The sequence below is a fragment of the Mustela nivalis genome (genome assembly GCF_964662115.1).
Source record: "Mustela nivalis genome assembly, chromosome: 6".
Taxonomy (NCBI): domain Eukaryota; kingdom Metazoa; phylum Chordata; class Mammalia; order Carnivora; family Mustelidae; genus Mustela; species Mustela nivalis.
The window spans coordinates 121,429,035-121,442,462 of NC_139025.1; the positions used below are offsets into that span (position 1 = coordinate 121,429,035).

The following is a 13,428-nucleotide window of genomic DNA, read 5'->3' on the forward strand; positions in this document are numbered from 1 at the left end:
AGATCCCTGGGATTTCCCTGAAGTGTCTCTTACAGTGCCCCAGCTCTACTAATGGCGATTCCTTGGCCATAAATTCTCTGAAATGAGAGTAAGACCAACCATCAGCAGTTGGATGTTGAGGGCAGAATCGATGTATGCTTGCCCCACCCAGTTCTTGAAACTCGGTCATTTGTATTGATTGCATCTAAACAGATCAATTCTTTACTGCTTTAAAGCTATTCCCTTTTGAATGAGAGAGTATAAAGTTCTTTTGATCTAATTTTCACATCACCATTAAGCATACAGTTGAAACTCTAACAAGTTAAAATTCAGTCCTGTTCATATGCAGCCCACAGACTTTTCTTTTTTACTCTGTGACTTAGTGTTTGAAAATATCAAATTCCCTTCCTCTTACATCCACCATAGTTTCACTCTTGAGAATGATGAAAACTTCAGCCTCACAGACCTAATACCAGTGGTAACAGGCCTTACTACTGTCCCCTGGGTCTGGGAGAGAAAGAAACAGTGACATTTTGTACTTGCCCAATTGAGTAAACTGCTCAAACTAAATCTGTCCTCACTGTCCACTTCTTATGGTGGTCATAACTCTTATCAACAAGTTTGATTATTTAATTCTAGGCCATGTCTAACTGTCTGGGTTGGGGAGGGGTGCTTCACTGGCTCTTTAACTTAGCATGGAGGGGAGAACATGCACAGTAGCAGAGAAAGCAGATCACTTCTTTGTGCAATCTAAAAAAAAAACTTGCAGAAATAGTAGGATGGCAGTTAGCAGGGGTTACGGGTGGGGAATTCTGGGGATGCCAGTCAAAGAATACGAACTTGTAACTAGAAGATGCAAGTTCTGGAGATCTAATGCACAGTATTGTGATTACAGTCACTAACTATATTATAAACTTCAAAACTGCCAAAACATTCTCTTGAATGTTCTAGCCACAAAAAAGAAAGGATTTTTTTTTAATTTTTTCATTAGACAGAGAGAACACAAGCTGGGGGAGCAGCAGGCAGAGGGAGAGGTAGAAGCAGGCTCCCTGCCCAGAAGGGGCCCTAGGCAGGGCTTGATCCTAGGGCCCTAAGATCATGACCTGAGCTGAAGGCAGGCACTTAACTAACTGAGCCACCCAGGAGCCTCTGAAGAAATGATAATTATGAGAAATGATGGAGGTGTTAGCGAAGGCTACAGTGGTAATCCTTTTGCAATATATACATGTATCAAATCAACACATTATATGATCAGTTATATCTCAATTTTTAATTAAAAAATAAAAATATCACTATGAATCAGAAAAAGAGAAAAGAAAAAGTATATCAGGGGTGTGGATGGGCTTCTCTAAAAGCTATGCAATGGAACTCCATCCAACTTGAAGTTCTGGGCCATTCAGGGACTTCTGATGAAGTCAGAATGAGAACCTCAAGAAATCTGGTCCACAAATGGATTTAACAGAGTGTTTAAGAAAAGGAAATATGAGCATCCTCAGAAAGAGTAAACTCCTGGCAGTTGTGTAAATTTCTCACCCCTCCTTGTTGTCTTACTACTTCTTCAGGGCATTTGATTCTGGACTCCTGCACTAACTTCTTTCTGATTTCTAGGCCTAGAGATGTGGCTTTAATCAATCCAGGAGAAACAAGAACCAGTATTTTTTTTTTAAGGTCCCCAAGTGATGCTCGTGTGCAGCCCTGGTGGCTCTAGGCCTATCTAGATTAGAAATGGAAAGGCTGCTCTTTAAGCCAACAGCCAGAGTGATTCTACATGACTTCAGAGAGCTTCCCTCCCCCGTTATGTCTTCAAGAGGCTATATGATTAGGCTCAGTGTTTATTCCACCAGCTCAGCTCAACAATGTATTTTGGAAGGTCAACCACTTAATTATCTTGTACTGTGGTGAGTACTGGGTATATGAAGATGACAAAGATAGTATTCCCAACCTGCAGGACACAGCTGTGTTCTAAAAGAATCAGTCACATTCACAGAGTATTTCAACAGAACATGGTAAGTGTAGGGATCTATAGGATGCACAAGACATTCTAGGAATCTAAAGGAAAGAGACAGAGCTCTGTCCAGGGCTACCAGAAAGGAGAACTGACCTGCTCTCAAGTCAAAGAAGGGGATGTTGAAGGGGTTGTGAGCAGTGGACTTGGGAAAGAAAACAATGATGCTTATAGAGGTTAAGAAAGATCTTTGGTGAGTAAAGTAACGCATGCTAGTGGAGAGACAGCATACATTAAACCATAAAGGACTTCACATGCCATGCTGCACTCCTAGAGTCAGTCCTGAAGGTAGTGGGAGCTTTAAAGCATTTAAACAGGTGCACTTTATTTCCCTCTGGCCCTTTGGCGCTTTGTGGATGATGGACTTGGCAAAGGCAAGGCCAGAGGCATAGAGGCCAGTTACTCAGGCCATGTCAGTGGTGACAGAGGCAACAAGGTTTCTGAGGGCGGATATAAGGAAGAGTCTGAGTACAACAGGAAAGGGAATCCCAAGCAAACTATCCCCCAAATTAGCCAGTTATCACACAGAGTTAACCCTGCAGTAGAATCCACACATTACTCTGAAAGGGGAATTGTATCATTAGTTCAATCTCAGAGTAAGTTTCTTTTTGAGGAACTATGAAAGGTTTTACTCTAACATAACTTTATCTATTTATCTACCAGTATTATAATTTCTAATGATAATAACGATAATAATAAGAATATGCTGCAGATTCCAGCTTTAAAGGTATTTCATCAGGTGATGCCTGAGGGTGTCTTATTTTGGCACTTAAAAGAGTACCAGGTCAACAGTTATGTCATCATTTCTGGGGTTTAGAAAAACCTGTTGAGAACTGTTCCAGAAATGTTGCTACTGAAGGCAAGGTGTGACATATTTCTTTGTGATGTTATCTCCGCTTATGTTGATAGCTATTTTTGATTTACATTAAATGGGATCAATAATGGCAATGAACTTACTTTGGGAACTGAACTAGATTGCTTTTAAGTGGCAGCTTCTCTGTCTTCTGAAATTGCATTTCTACATTTTTTTCTCCAGTATTTAATTACTTCTGAGAAATAGATCTTCAGATTATTTGCTTGTCACTTTCACCTTATTAAATAAATACCTCTAAGTGGCACCATTTTGTGATGTTTTCCTGAAATTTTAACCTACTTTAACCATTTCAAAAACTACGTAAAAGAAAATAACAAACATGGTAGACACTAGCTAGACAATGAAAGGCAATTCCAAGTTTCCCAATAAGAGGCATCCCCTCTTGTGGTGGAACCATGGACTTGAAATGTGTCTCATGTGCACAAAGTCATGGTCATGAAATTATGCCAGAACTCTTAGCTTGTCCCCACTGCCATCGGTTTCACTCTCCACTCCTATCAGCTCCCTACACAGTTCTCTAGCTTACCCCTCCTTGCACCTTTCATGTAGCCTCAACTCTTATCCCTATCACTATAGCCCTGGTCAGAATCCTATAGCCTACAAGGTAAAACACTGGTCTCCCTTCTTGCAAGCCACACTCCCTTCATCTAATCCTACCCACATTTCCCTAGACTCTCCCCAATCACACTGGATGCCCTAAATATGTGATTATGCTGCACATAAACCATCCTGTGTTGATCTCACATAGTTTTCTCTCCCTTCCCAATCATTCCCATCAGTAATGACATCTGCTGCAATGTAACAGGTCTTTAAAACATCTCTCATTCACCTCATATTCCTTCCAGTTATTGTTTCATTCTTTGCCCCTCTTCTCAAAACTCACTTAAGAGTTGTCTACGCTAGAGGGGCACATGGGTGGCTCAGTGGGTTAAAGCCTCTGCCTTTGGCTCAGGTCATGATCCCAGGGTCCTGGAATTGAGCTCCGAATCGGGATCTCTGCTCTGCAGGGAGCCTGCTTCCCCCTATGTCTCTGCCTGCCTCTCTGCCTACTTGTGATCTCTGTCTGTCAAATAAATTAAAAAAAAAAAAAAAAAGAGTTGTCTACACTAGAAACCTCTGCTGCCTCTCCTCCCTTCTCTTGGACCCACTCCAGTCTGGCTTTTGCTGTGTGCATTCCAATGAAGCCTCTCATCTGGAGGCTACTGAACACTGTCAAATCCAACAATCAAATCTCAGTCCTCATCCGACCATGTCTCCCTTCTCACAACATTTTCTCCACCAGGTCTTGGGATGCTGCTCTCTTTGTTCTTCCTATCTTCACTGGCATCCTCCTCTTGCTTGCCCTTACCCCCTTACCTTCCTAAATTTAGACAGGGCACAGTCTAGGTAACTTTACTTGGTTTACAGTCAATCCTAAATGATCTCATCCAGTCTAGTGGCTTTAAATATCCGCCATAGATGAAAGACTTGCAATTCATGTTTCCAGGCCCAGGCTTTTTCTGACCTCTGGACTTTTATGTCCAATAGCCTGTCTGGACCCTTGGATATCTAACAGGGCTTAACACATCTATAGCTGCACTCATGATTTTTGCTAGAACTTTTTCTCCTGCTGTCTTCTCTAGCTCAATAGTAGGCAATTGAACGTGTCATGTTCTTAGGTCAAATACCTGGGGGTAAGGGGTATCATCCTTGACTCCTTTCTTTCATCAACCCATCAACAAATCATTCCTTCCCTGTGCTGCTGTATTCTCTCAAATGCCATCTCTGCTCCTTCCTCTACTAACCACCCCCACCCCAGATTTTATTCTATCCTCCAATCAGCAGCTAGAGCAACCTTTAAACTTTAAGTCACATTATTGTCACATCTCAATTGGGTCATACTTCACTCCTACTTAAAACCCCTCGAAGACCCTCTATGACCTATAACAGCCAACTACTCTTCTTGGTACTACCTAGCATGTCCTATAAGGGTTTTCATGATCTGACCCTCTCCTCTCCCCACTGCCTTTCTGATTAAGCCTCCTACCTACCCCCCTTCCTTATACTGCTTTCATTGCCCCTTCCATGCCAAGCATGCCAGTGCATTCACTGCTCTGCTCACCTTTCAACCTTCTCTACACAGCCCTGCGCATGCCCTCACTGCCTTTAGATGTTTCCTAAGTCATCTGTCTCTAGCACATTCACTGTCTCTTACTCTGTTTCTTCATGGCAATTGTGTCCCAACTGAATGTATTTGTTCACTGCACAGGAGAATGTACCCTGAAGGCAGGCAATCTCTGCCCACTGCAGGATCTTAGCACCTAGAACAGTGCCTGGCACATTGATGCAGCAGTAAGGCATTGTTCTCTGTGATGCTCATACCCTAATCCCAGACTGTGACTGTGGATGTGCTACTTTACATGGCAAGAGAGACTCTGCAGACATGATTAAGGTTACTGACTTTGCCATGCTTTGGCCCTAGGCCCTGCACCATGCTTACCCTGTAGGTCTTAGTAAACCTTGGGTGCCTCCTGGTCCCAACATCTAAAAAGATAGCTAGCCTATACTCAGCACCCCCCCCCCCCACCTGGCCTTGTTTCAGCATTTAGCATACATTCGGCAACGTATTCTCCATATCAGCCCTGTGACGTGGGATCCATTAATAACTCCACTTTGAGATTAGGAAACTGAGTTGCAGGCAGGTTTAGAAATTCCTCCGCAGCCACACAGCAAGTGTGCAGCAACAGAGATCAGAAGTACCTGACTGCTCTCTGTCAAAGTGATACCTAACACTATTATATACTTGACAGGGGTCCTAAAACAGGAGCCAATTCGATTGTAGAGTAATGGCCCAATTTTTTTTGTTTGTTAAAGTTGAAAATGATCTGGTTCTGGATTTAATATATTTTTAGGTTTGCTTTTTGATCTTGAAATGAATTGTTAAATAAATACAAATAAAACAGAGTATTCAACGAACCACTGAAGCCTGTTTCCTGGTATATCTTTCTTTCCCTCATATGATCACTTATCTATAATATTTTATTTCATAGGAGATATTTTGTGTTTGATTTTACTTGAGCAGTGGTAGACACACTATCTTTAGAACAGTGTTATTTGAGTTCTAGATTAGAATATTCTTTTGTTTCCAATGTATAGATTTCCACCCCCGTTCTTTCCCTTTAGACTGCAATCAACATATCAGGACATTTTGGAGAAGGTCCCACAATGGAGAGGACTGGTCCAGGTCCTGATCTCTGATATGGATCCTGATTCTGCCACTTTCCCATGAAATTCAGACACATTTCCCTATGCTCGTCAGCCTGAACTCTTTTCATCTACAAAAGGAGTTTTTAAAAAAAATTTTTTGTAGTAGGAAATTAAATAGCACATTTTTTGAAATGGCCTTCCAGAAATGAAGGAGATATACCCATATAAACACTGTTAATTACTGTTGCTACCAACAGAGTTCTAAGATTTCTTTTTACTTTTGATTCTAATATTTTCCTCTAAAATTTCACACCAGTTAAAATATGCATGTTATGCAATTGCACCTTTGTAAAAATCCAAAAGCCCACAATCTCCTTCTCCCCTTGAACCCAGCCAGTGACTCATCTTGGAGCTGATCGCCAGACCGGGTCGGCTGGGTCGGTGCTGGCCGACTGTCCTTCTAAGCTTTACTTAGCTCACTGCCTGTTGGCATGATGAACATGCTAAAAGTTTCCTCTCTAAAGCACGTGATTGGAAAGTATTTTCTTTTGGTACCTTAAAAAAATATATATATATATTGGGTATTTATTACTCTGTAGCAAAGTCCTAGTCACCTAAAATTTTTGCTATGCACAAGAACTACCCTTCTGATCTCTGGCTATCCCTGGGGCCTCCACTTAGATATCCCACCTCCTTCAAGTGTCCCAACTGCTTAGGTGATGCTTCCATGTGTTTTGATAATTGTTACAATGACCGTTTGTCCTGTGCCTCATGAACCTGCAGCTACAGTGCAGAAAGAACTTGCCATCTGGGGATTTATAAGAGAAAACATGCCATTTAAAAAGACATTGTGAGTACTTGAATGATTCAGAGAGAATGTACTTTCTGCTCCAGTTAAAAGAAAAGAACCGTCCTTGAGAACGTGTATGAGAAAGCTCTCTTCATGAAACCAAAGGTCCAGGTTAGCATACTTAGGTAGACAAATAAAGAATAACTTTGTTCATGTTCATAAGTTACTCCTACAAGAATCTCCTTTTAATTGCACATGATAAAAGTTGGTTTCTAAAGTATATTTAAATTGTAGTTCCCATGTAATAAAATGCTAATGCAGTTTTTGTTTTCCAATAGATAAACCCCTAAAATATATTTAATACAAATAAATGAATGAAAATAAATTTTACCTTTATTATTAAGTTGATAATCCTCAAATTTATCTTATAATTATCACTGGTCTGTCAAGTCTGATAAACTGTGATTTTTCAAATGATAATAAATTAATTCCAGTTTAAATTTAATATTATGTATTTGGACATTACATTGAGTCAAATATCGTTTCTGTGCTAGTTTTTCGATACTGCGTTCTTCTGATTACTGGTCTTGTTAAAATAATTACAATGCTTCAAATAATACCATGTCTCTGAATGTGACATAGCATAAGACTGACAGTCAAATAAGGCCTCTGTCCCATTATATGTTTGACTCATTCTCTGTTATATAACTTAAAACTAATAAAAGAATTATAAAGGCTATTGAAAATGAGCTGCTGGTGACTCTGATCAAATCAGGAGAAGCAAAAGAAAGAATACTCGTATATTTTCAAAGCAGTTTCACATTAATTATCTTACATAATCACCAAATATGTTTTACTTATCACATTTATAAATTTTCTGATTGCCCAAATCCACATACTTGTCACAAACGCTAAGTATATGCACAAAAGCTCACATTTGCCTTTTTTCCTTTTGTTCCCTGACTGGTCTTCTGTTACCCTCTTTGCTCTCCACCAGTTATCTCGTTTCTTTTATACATCTGCAGAAGTCAGTATTTCTCTTGTCCCGAAATGTTCAAATTTAGGGCCTTCATGCTGCCCCTTTCATCTTTCTCTGAAACCTAATCAAACAAATGCGTTCTTTAGGGGGAAAAGACAGAGCTTCCATCACTCTTCTTCTCCCCCTAATCTCAGAACAGAGAACTCTCTCTACCCCAATGCAGAGAATGCCTTTCAGAATTGCATTCCCCCCCTCTATAGATTGGTCTGACTCAGACCAGCCCAGCAAGCTCCGTGTAGCCAAGGACCACCAGGGCTGAATCACGGAAGAGTGCTAAGTAAGAAATCTTGGCTTCCTGTCTGGGTTAGCTCTCCCTCTCTCTTACCTTCCCAGACTGTAAGACTGCGCTAATAAGTGTTTAGCTCATAAGGTTCCTCCTAGGATTTACCTAAAGCAGATAACATAACAATAGGTGTTCCATATTGCATAGCTGTTATTTTGTCAAGATTTTAAGCCAAATGAGTGCTATGAAACTTTCTTTGCAATTTAACAAAGTTAATTCCTAAGTACATTAAAAGTACAAGCAAGTGAGAGGAGCCTTGTATAAGAAGGCTCCTGTATAAGAAGGAAAATCAATAGAAACTTATGCTCCCAGATGTTAAAATGGCTTTTGTGGCTGGCCAGGGTTTTTGAAACCCACCCTTTCACTTTCCTGGTGACCCCACTTCACTGAATGCAACTGGACACACAGGGTCACAAGTTAAAAGCACTGAGGGAACCTGATATAAAAATCAACTTATAAAAATATCTTCTAATAGAAAATATTTAAAACAGTTAAAGTCAAATGTGTTCACTATAGGAAAATTTATACAGCATAATCAGAAAGAATGTAAACACCCCGAATTAGAGAAGTAGCAGATGATGAAGCATTCATGCAGTGTAATAATATTCATCCATTTTTAAATCATATATTTTAAAGAAACTGTAATAACAAAAAAAGCATGAAAAAAGCACAGTACAAAACTGAAGGTGCAATATCATCCCAACTGTATAAAAATATGCATAGAGGCAAATGAAAGAAGACACCAAAATATAAAAGATGATTGTTTCTGTATGGTGGAGTTAAGGACATTTTCTTTTTTTATGTGATATTCTGTGTTTCACAGACTTTCTGCAGTTGGTAGGTATTGTTTCAGGATGGACTGTTGAGCATAAAACTAAAATTCAAAACTTCTCTCACAGCTAATTCTATGGGGAGGTTGAAGTGTCCTATACCACTTGTACAGTATTAGCTTCTGGAAACTAGCAATTATCTCTCTATTTTGAAGTTGACCCCTGAAAGCCACCAAATTAAATAAGAAAGCATAGCTGCGTCTAATATCTAGTCTCCATATATGCACATGACTTCATACTTCAGACTGACAGCCACCAGGGAGTGTAGAAACTTCATGCCTACAGAATGCAAATTCACGATAATAGATTGGACCAAAATCTTAAAAAGAAAATGTTTCCAATCCTAGCATACTCTTCACCTCTGAAATATTGCTAAATACATGCGGTATGTCAGTAAACATACTAACTACCTCATGTCTTAACTTGGAAATGTGAATTCTATGTATGAGTTCACTTACAACATTTTCATTCAGGAGAACACCCGGAACACCACAGTTGATAGGATTTGACAGCTGGGAGAAACTTTGGAAAGGAAAAGTTTCATTGAACAGATAAGGAAACTGAAGACAGGATAGGGGAGATGTCAAGTCAAGACGACCAGCAAGGCAAGAATAACAATGAATACTCTGTCCCAAGGGAATACTCTGCCTGTGCATATCAGCATGCTCGGGCTGCCGTTCTGACAATGCTGAGGGTCGAGCATGCCCCTGGCTGACCTGGATTACGGTCCCAGTGTGGGCATTTACCAGCCATGGCAACTGCGAATGGTCACAGTTTCTCTCTTCTGCAGAGACCTGGAAAGGTCAGAAGAGCAGAAAATGACCACAGGACAGAGAATGTTATGTACCCGGGAGGGTCCTCCCTACTGGCCAGAGAGAAGGGGTCTCTGGGTGGTAAGAAAGCTGCTGCATGCTCAAGATCCCTCCATGATTTATGTGAGTGTGGACTACACTGTGGAACTTTTGGAACCAATTTTTAAGGAACAAGTGCTTGACAACTTCTGTCATGAAATTTAATTTCTTAATTATGCTCCCTCAACTTCAAGTTATACTCCTTTTGATTAGCCAGACCAATTTTGGGGAGGTCGGAGGAGAGGAGGATCAGCACCCATAAGAACCCTTGCCTGGGATGTTGGTTATGCCTAGTTTGATGGAAACAAAACAAAAAGATTATAATCAGTATGCTAATACTAAAGGTCAATGTGAAAGAGCTTCGAGAAATCAATAATGCCTGATGGCCAGGTGTGTCTTGCAGATCTTCAGACACGTGTAGTTTCTAGTACACGTAGTAGTTTCTACACCCGCATTCAGGTGGCCACTGTTCAAAGCCTTTGCCTCAGGCCAGGACCACTGTTACGTCCTTGTCAATGCCACACAGTGTGGATTTGGCTGTCAAGGCAATTGCTTTGCATAATGGAACCCAAGGAAGGCAACCAAAACACTGACAATCAGTAAGTGTCCTTCATGCATGAGAACTTAGAAATCTTGTTTTAACCTGAGTAGGAGAAAACACAGCTGACTCCTCTGAAACCACCTCTGCTTCCATTTCTGAAAACATACTCTGTGGCACAGCCCTGCTCAAAACAAGAGCATGGGGTAGGGCGAGGACTCTACAACAAATCGAAGGGCATAGGACTGCAAAGACAATGCTGATGTACTAGTCACCAAAGTTTCTTAAAGGCACTTGTGCACCAAACCCATAAAATAAAAGCATAGACGGTAACTCACCCAAAGTGACTGGCTAAGTTCATGGAAATGCAAAAGAGAAGGAGGTTTTTTATCATGATAAAGCTAGAAAACATTCCATTGTCCATTCCCAATAAGAATAATAGTTGAAGCAGATGAATTTTGAAGAATAACTGTTCCTTTCTCCAACTTGATCTTGAAGCTGAAAGGTACACAAAGGGAGAAAGCATACAATATGAATGTGTGTGTGTGTGTGTGTATGTGTGTGACAACTCCTGAAATCAACTCATACTGCCAGCAGCACAATTTACAAAGAGACCTGGCCGTCCTTCACAAACACAGCTCCACTGTGTTATCTGTGTCTACTAGGCAGTAAGTTGGGGCATGAAAAGGAGTTACAATAGGGCTTAATTTCCGCTTTTAGAGTGCAGACTCATTCTAATTTATTTCTTACACATTTCAAATACTTTGCTTTATTTCTCAACATATTATCAAATGACCCATTAGTCTTATTAGAATAAATGTTTGAAGTTATCTGATTGTGGGCTTTTTTGTTTTTTGTTTTTTTTGCATCTGTCAAATCCACAAGTGGAATCATTTTACCTTTCTGAAATATTTGCCACGCGTTCAAAGCCAGCAAGCTACTCCTTGTTCTGCAAGGTGCTGAGAGAAAGTATGTGGAAAGAGGGGAAAAAAGGCACATTTAAGAAACAAATCTACAGGATCACGATAATATAAGATCTGCTTATAAGAGAAGGTTGCCACTTTCTCAGCATTCTGTCCCCATAACTAAATAACTTAATCACTACATTTGGGGAAGACTCTCATCTCTGTGCTGGGCCCTAATTAATGCATTTTAAGTCCAGGCAGGCACAGTCCCTGGGCTCTGCAACTAACCTTAGCGAAGGCACATATTTCTCGATATGCGCATAACGCAAATAGGTGCACACTATAGAGGAACACCGCGTGTTCAGAAGGAACATTTTCCCAAGGAGACCCCTGGCGAACTCGGGAATTGGGAAACATACAACAGGTACTTCCACCTCAGAAGCTGAAGCCCTCCTGTCAAGAAGGGCAGGGTGCCATGCGGTGGTCGCCTGGGCGCGTCCTGGGGCTTGTCGCCTGACCCGGGCCGTACTCCGGGCGGCGAGCACTCGGCGCTGCATGCGGGAAGCTGGGGCGGCGCCTCCTGCCGCCCTCAGCCCTGAGCCAAGACCCCCAAAGAGAGGCTCCGCTCCCACCGCCCCCAGACCACGGTGGGGGTTTGCGGGCGCAGGTGGGCGCGGGGGCGGCATTGCGGAGCCGCAGCCTAGCCAACCTGGCGCCGGCGGCCGGGCAGCGTCGGCCTCCCGCCCTGTCCGCAGCAGCGCGCCCAGCGCCTCCCGCTCCCCGACCCTCCCTCGCTCGTTTTGGCCCTCACACACCTCCACTGCTCTAGCCTCAGGTCGGAGCCTCCTCGGCGAGGAGCGCGCTGTGCAGCGGCGGCTCCGAGACCCCCGGCCTCTAGCAGCCCGCCCAACCCACCCGCGACACCCCCGCGGAGTCCGCGCCCACCCCGCAAGCAGCGCCGGGACACCCCGCGCCTCAGAGCCCCGGGGCTGGCGGGGTCCTCCAGGTGGGCGATTTCGCCCCTCCGGCTCCAGGGACGGCGGCGGCGTGTGTCCCCACACCCCAAGTCCTACCAGCGGGCCCGCGGTGAGCCCCGATGCCCCGTCCGGCCAGGCTGTACCGCTCAGGCCGCCCCTGCCCTCCCGCGCTGGCTTTGCCCCCGCAGTCGCCGAGGGAAAGTTTGCGCTCCCGGCCGCCTGCGGCGCCCCGCCTGCTCTCCACCTCCCCTCCCGGGCCATGCAGTTCGCGGCTCCAGAGCGCCGAGGGGAGGGGTGCGCGCCCGGCCGGGGCCGCCCTTTCTCTCACCCTCGCCCGCATCTTCTTACCCAGCTGCCAGGAAGGCGAGCCGTCGGCGAGGGTGCATCGTCCTCCTCCTCCTCCGCCTGCTCTCGCCCGGCTGGCAGGCGCGGAAGGCCGGTGCGGCGTCACCGCCCCATGCTGCCAGCGCGAACTTGCCCAGTTCTCCCCGGCCGAGCGGATCCGCCGCCCCGCGCTCCCGCCGCCGCCCTGCGGCTCCGCTCTGCGCCGCGCCCGAGGCCGCGCGCTGCCCCGCTGCAGATCCCCCCCGCGCCCCCAGTGCACTCGCGCACTCGCTCTCACCTCTCCTGAGCGCCACATGTCGTCTCTGGGTTTGACGAACGATCCTCTGCAGAGGCACTCCGGTAGAGGCCGCCAGACTCTCACCAAATGCGCCCTCGGGCCGGCTCAGCAGAGGGGGAGGGCTGAGGGCCCGCGGCTTGGCCTGGTTTGGAATAGGCCATATATCTGAAGTTTCTTGATGGCCTTCAGGAGCATATTTGGTGCCTCCTGTAATAACCACTGGTTTCCCCTTTTTACAGCAAAGGTGGAGGGGACTGTCAGCAAAGCGGTAGCCAGAGGTCGTTGGGCCAAGTTTTTCTTTTTAGGTCCAAGCTTGAGTACCTCCCTAACCTTGTGTTCCTCTTCAGTCCTACCACAGGCCTCCATGCCCTGATCTCCTCCTCTCTTGAGGAAGAACTCCTTAGTGAGGCTCCTTTTTTACCTGTAATTCATTGCGACGGGAAAGAAAGAGCAAAACTGGATTAGAATTAAAATTTACCTAATCGCAATATACATCCCCCACCCCCCGAAGTGTTATTTTTTGAACAAACAACAACAACAACAACAACA

The 13,428-nt window shown here is 43.9% G+C and overlaps 1 protein-coding gene across 5 annotated transcripts in view; it reads right to left on the reverse strand.

The window, feature by feature from the left end:
• GABRA5 (gamma-aminobutyric acid type A receptor subunit alpha5) overlaps positions 1–12,949 on the reverse strand; it is an 84,122-nt gene extending 71,173 nt beyond the window's left edge. Inside the window, exons 1-3 of one of the 5 annotated variants that reach the window (XM_082736020.1) lie at positions 12,880–12,949; positions 11,275–11,334; positions 10,714–10,873 (exon numbers count right to left, since the gene is read on the reverse strand). In XM_082736020.1, the coding sequence (XP_082592146.1) occupies positions 10,714–10,799 (86 nt within the window). In that variant the 5' untranslated portion in view covers positions 10,800–10,873; positions 11,275–11,334; positions 12,880–12,949. Of the gene's footprint in view, positions 1–10,713; positions 10,874–11,274; positions 11,335–12,353; positions 12,513–12,605; positions 12,850–12,879 lie in introns of those variants that run through there. The other 4 variants (XM_082736017.1, XM_082736018.1, XM_082736021.1 and 1 more) reach the window with 4 other exon arrangements.
• Positions 12,950–13,428: the final 479 nt, after the last annotated feature.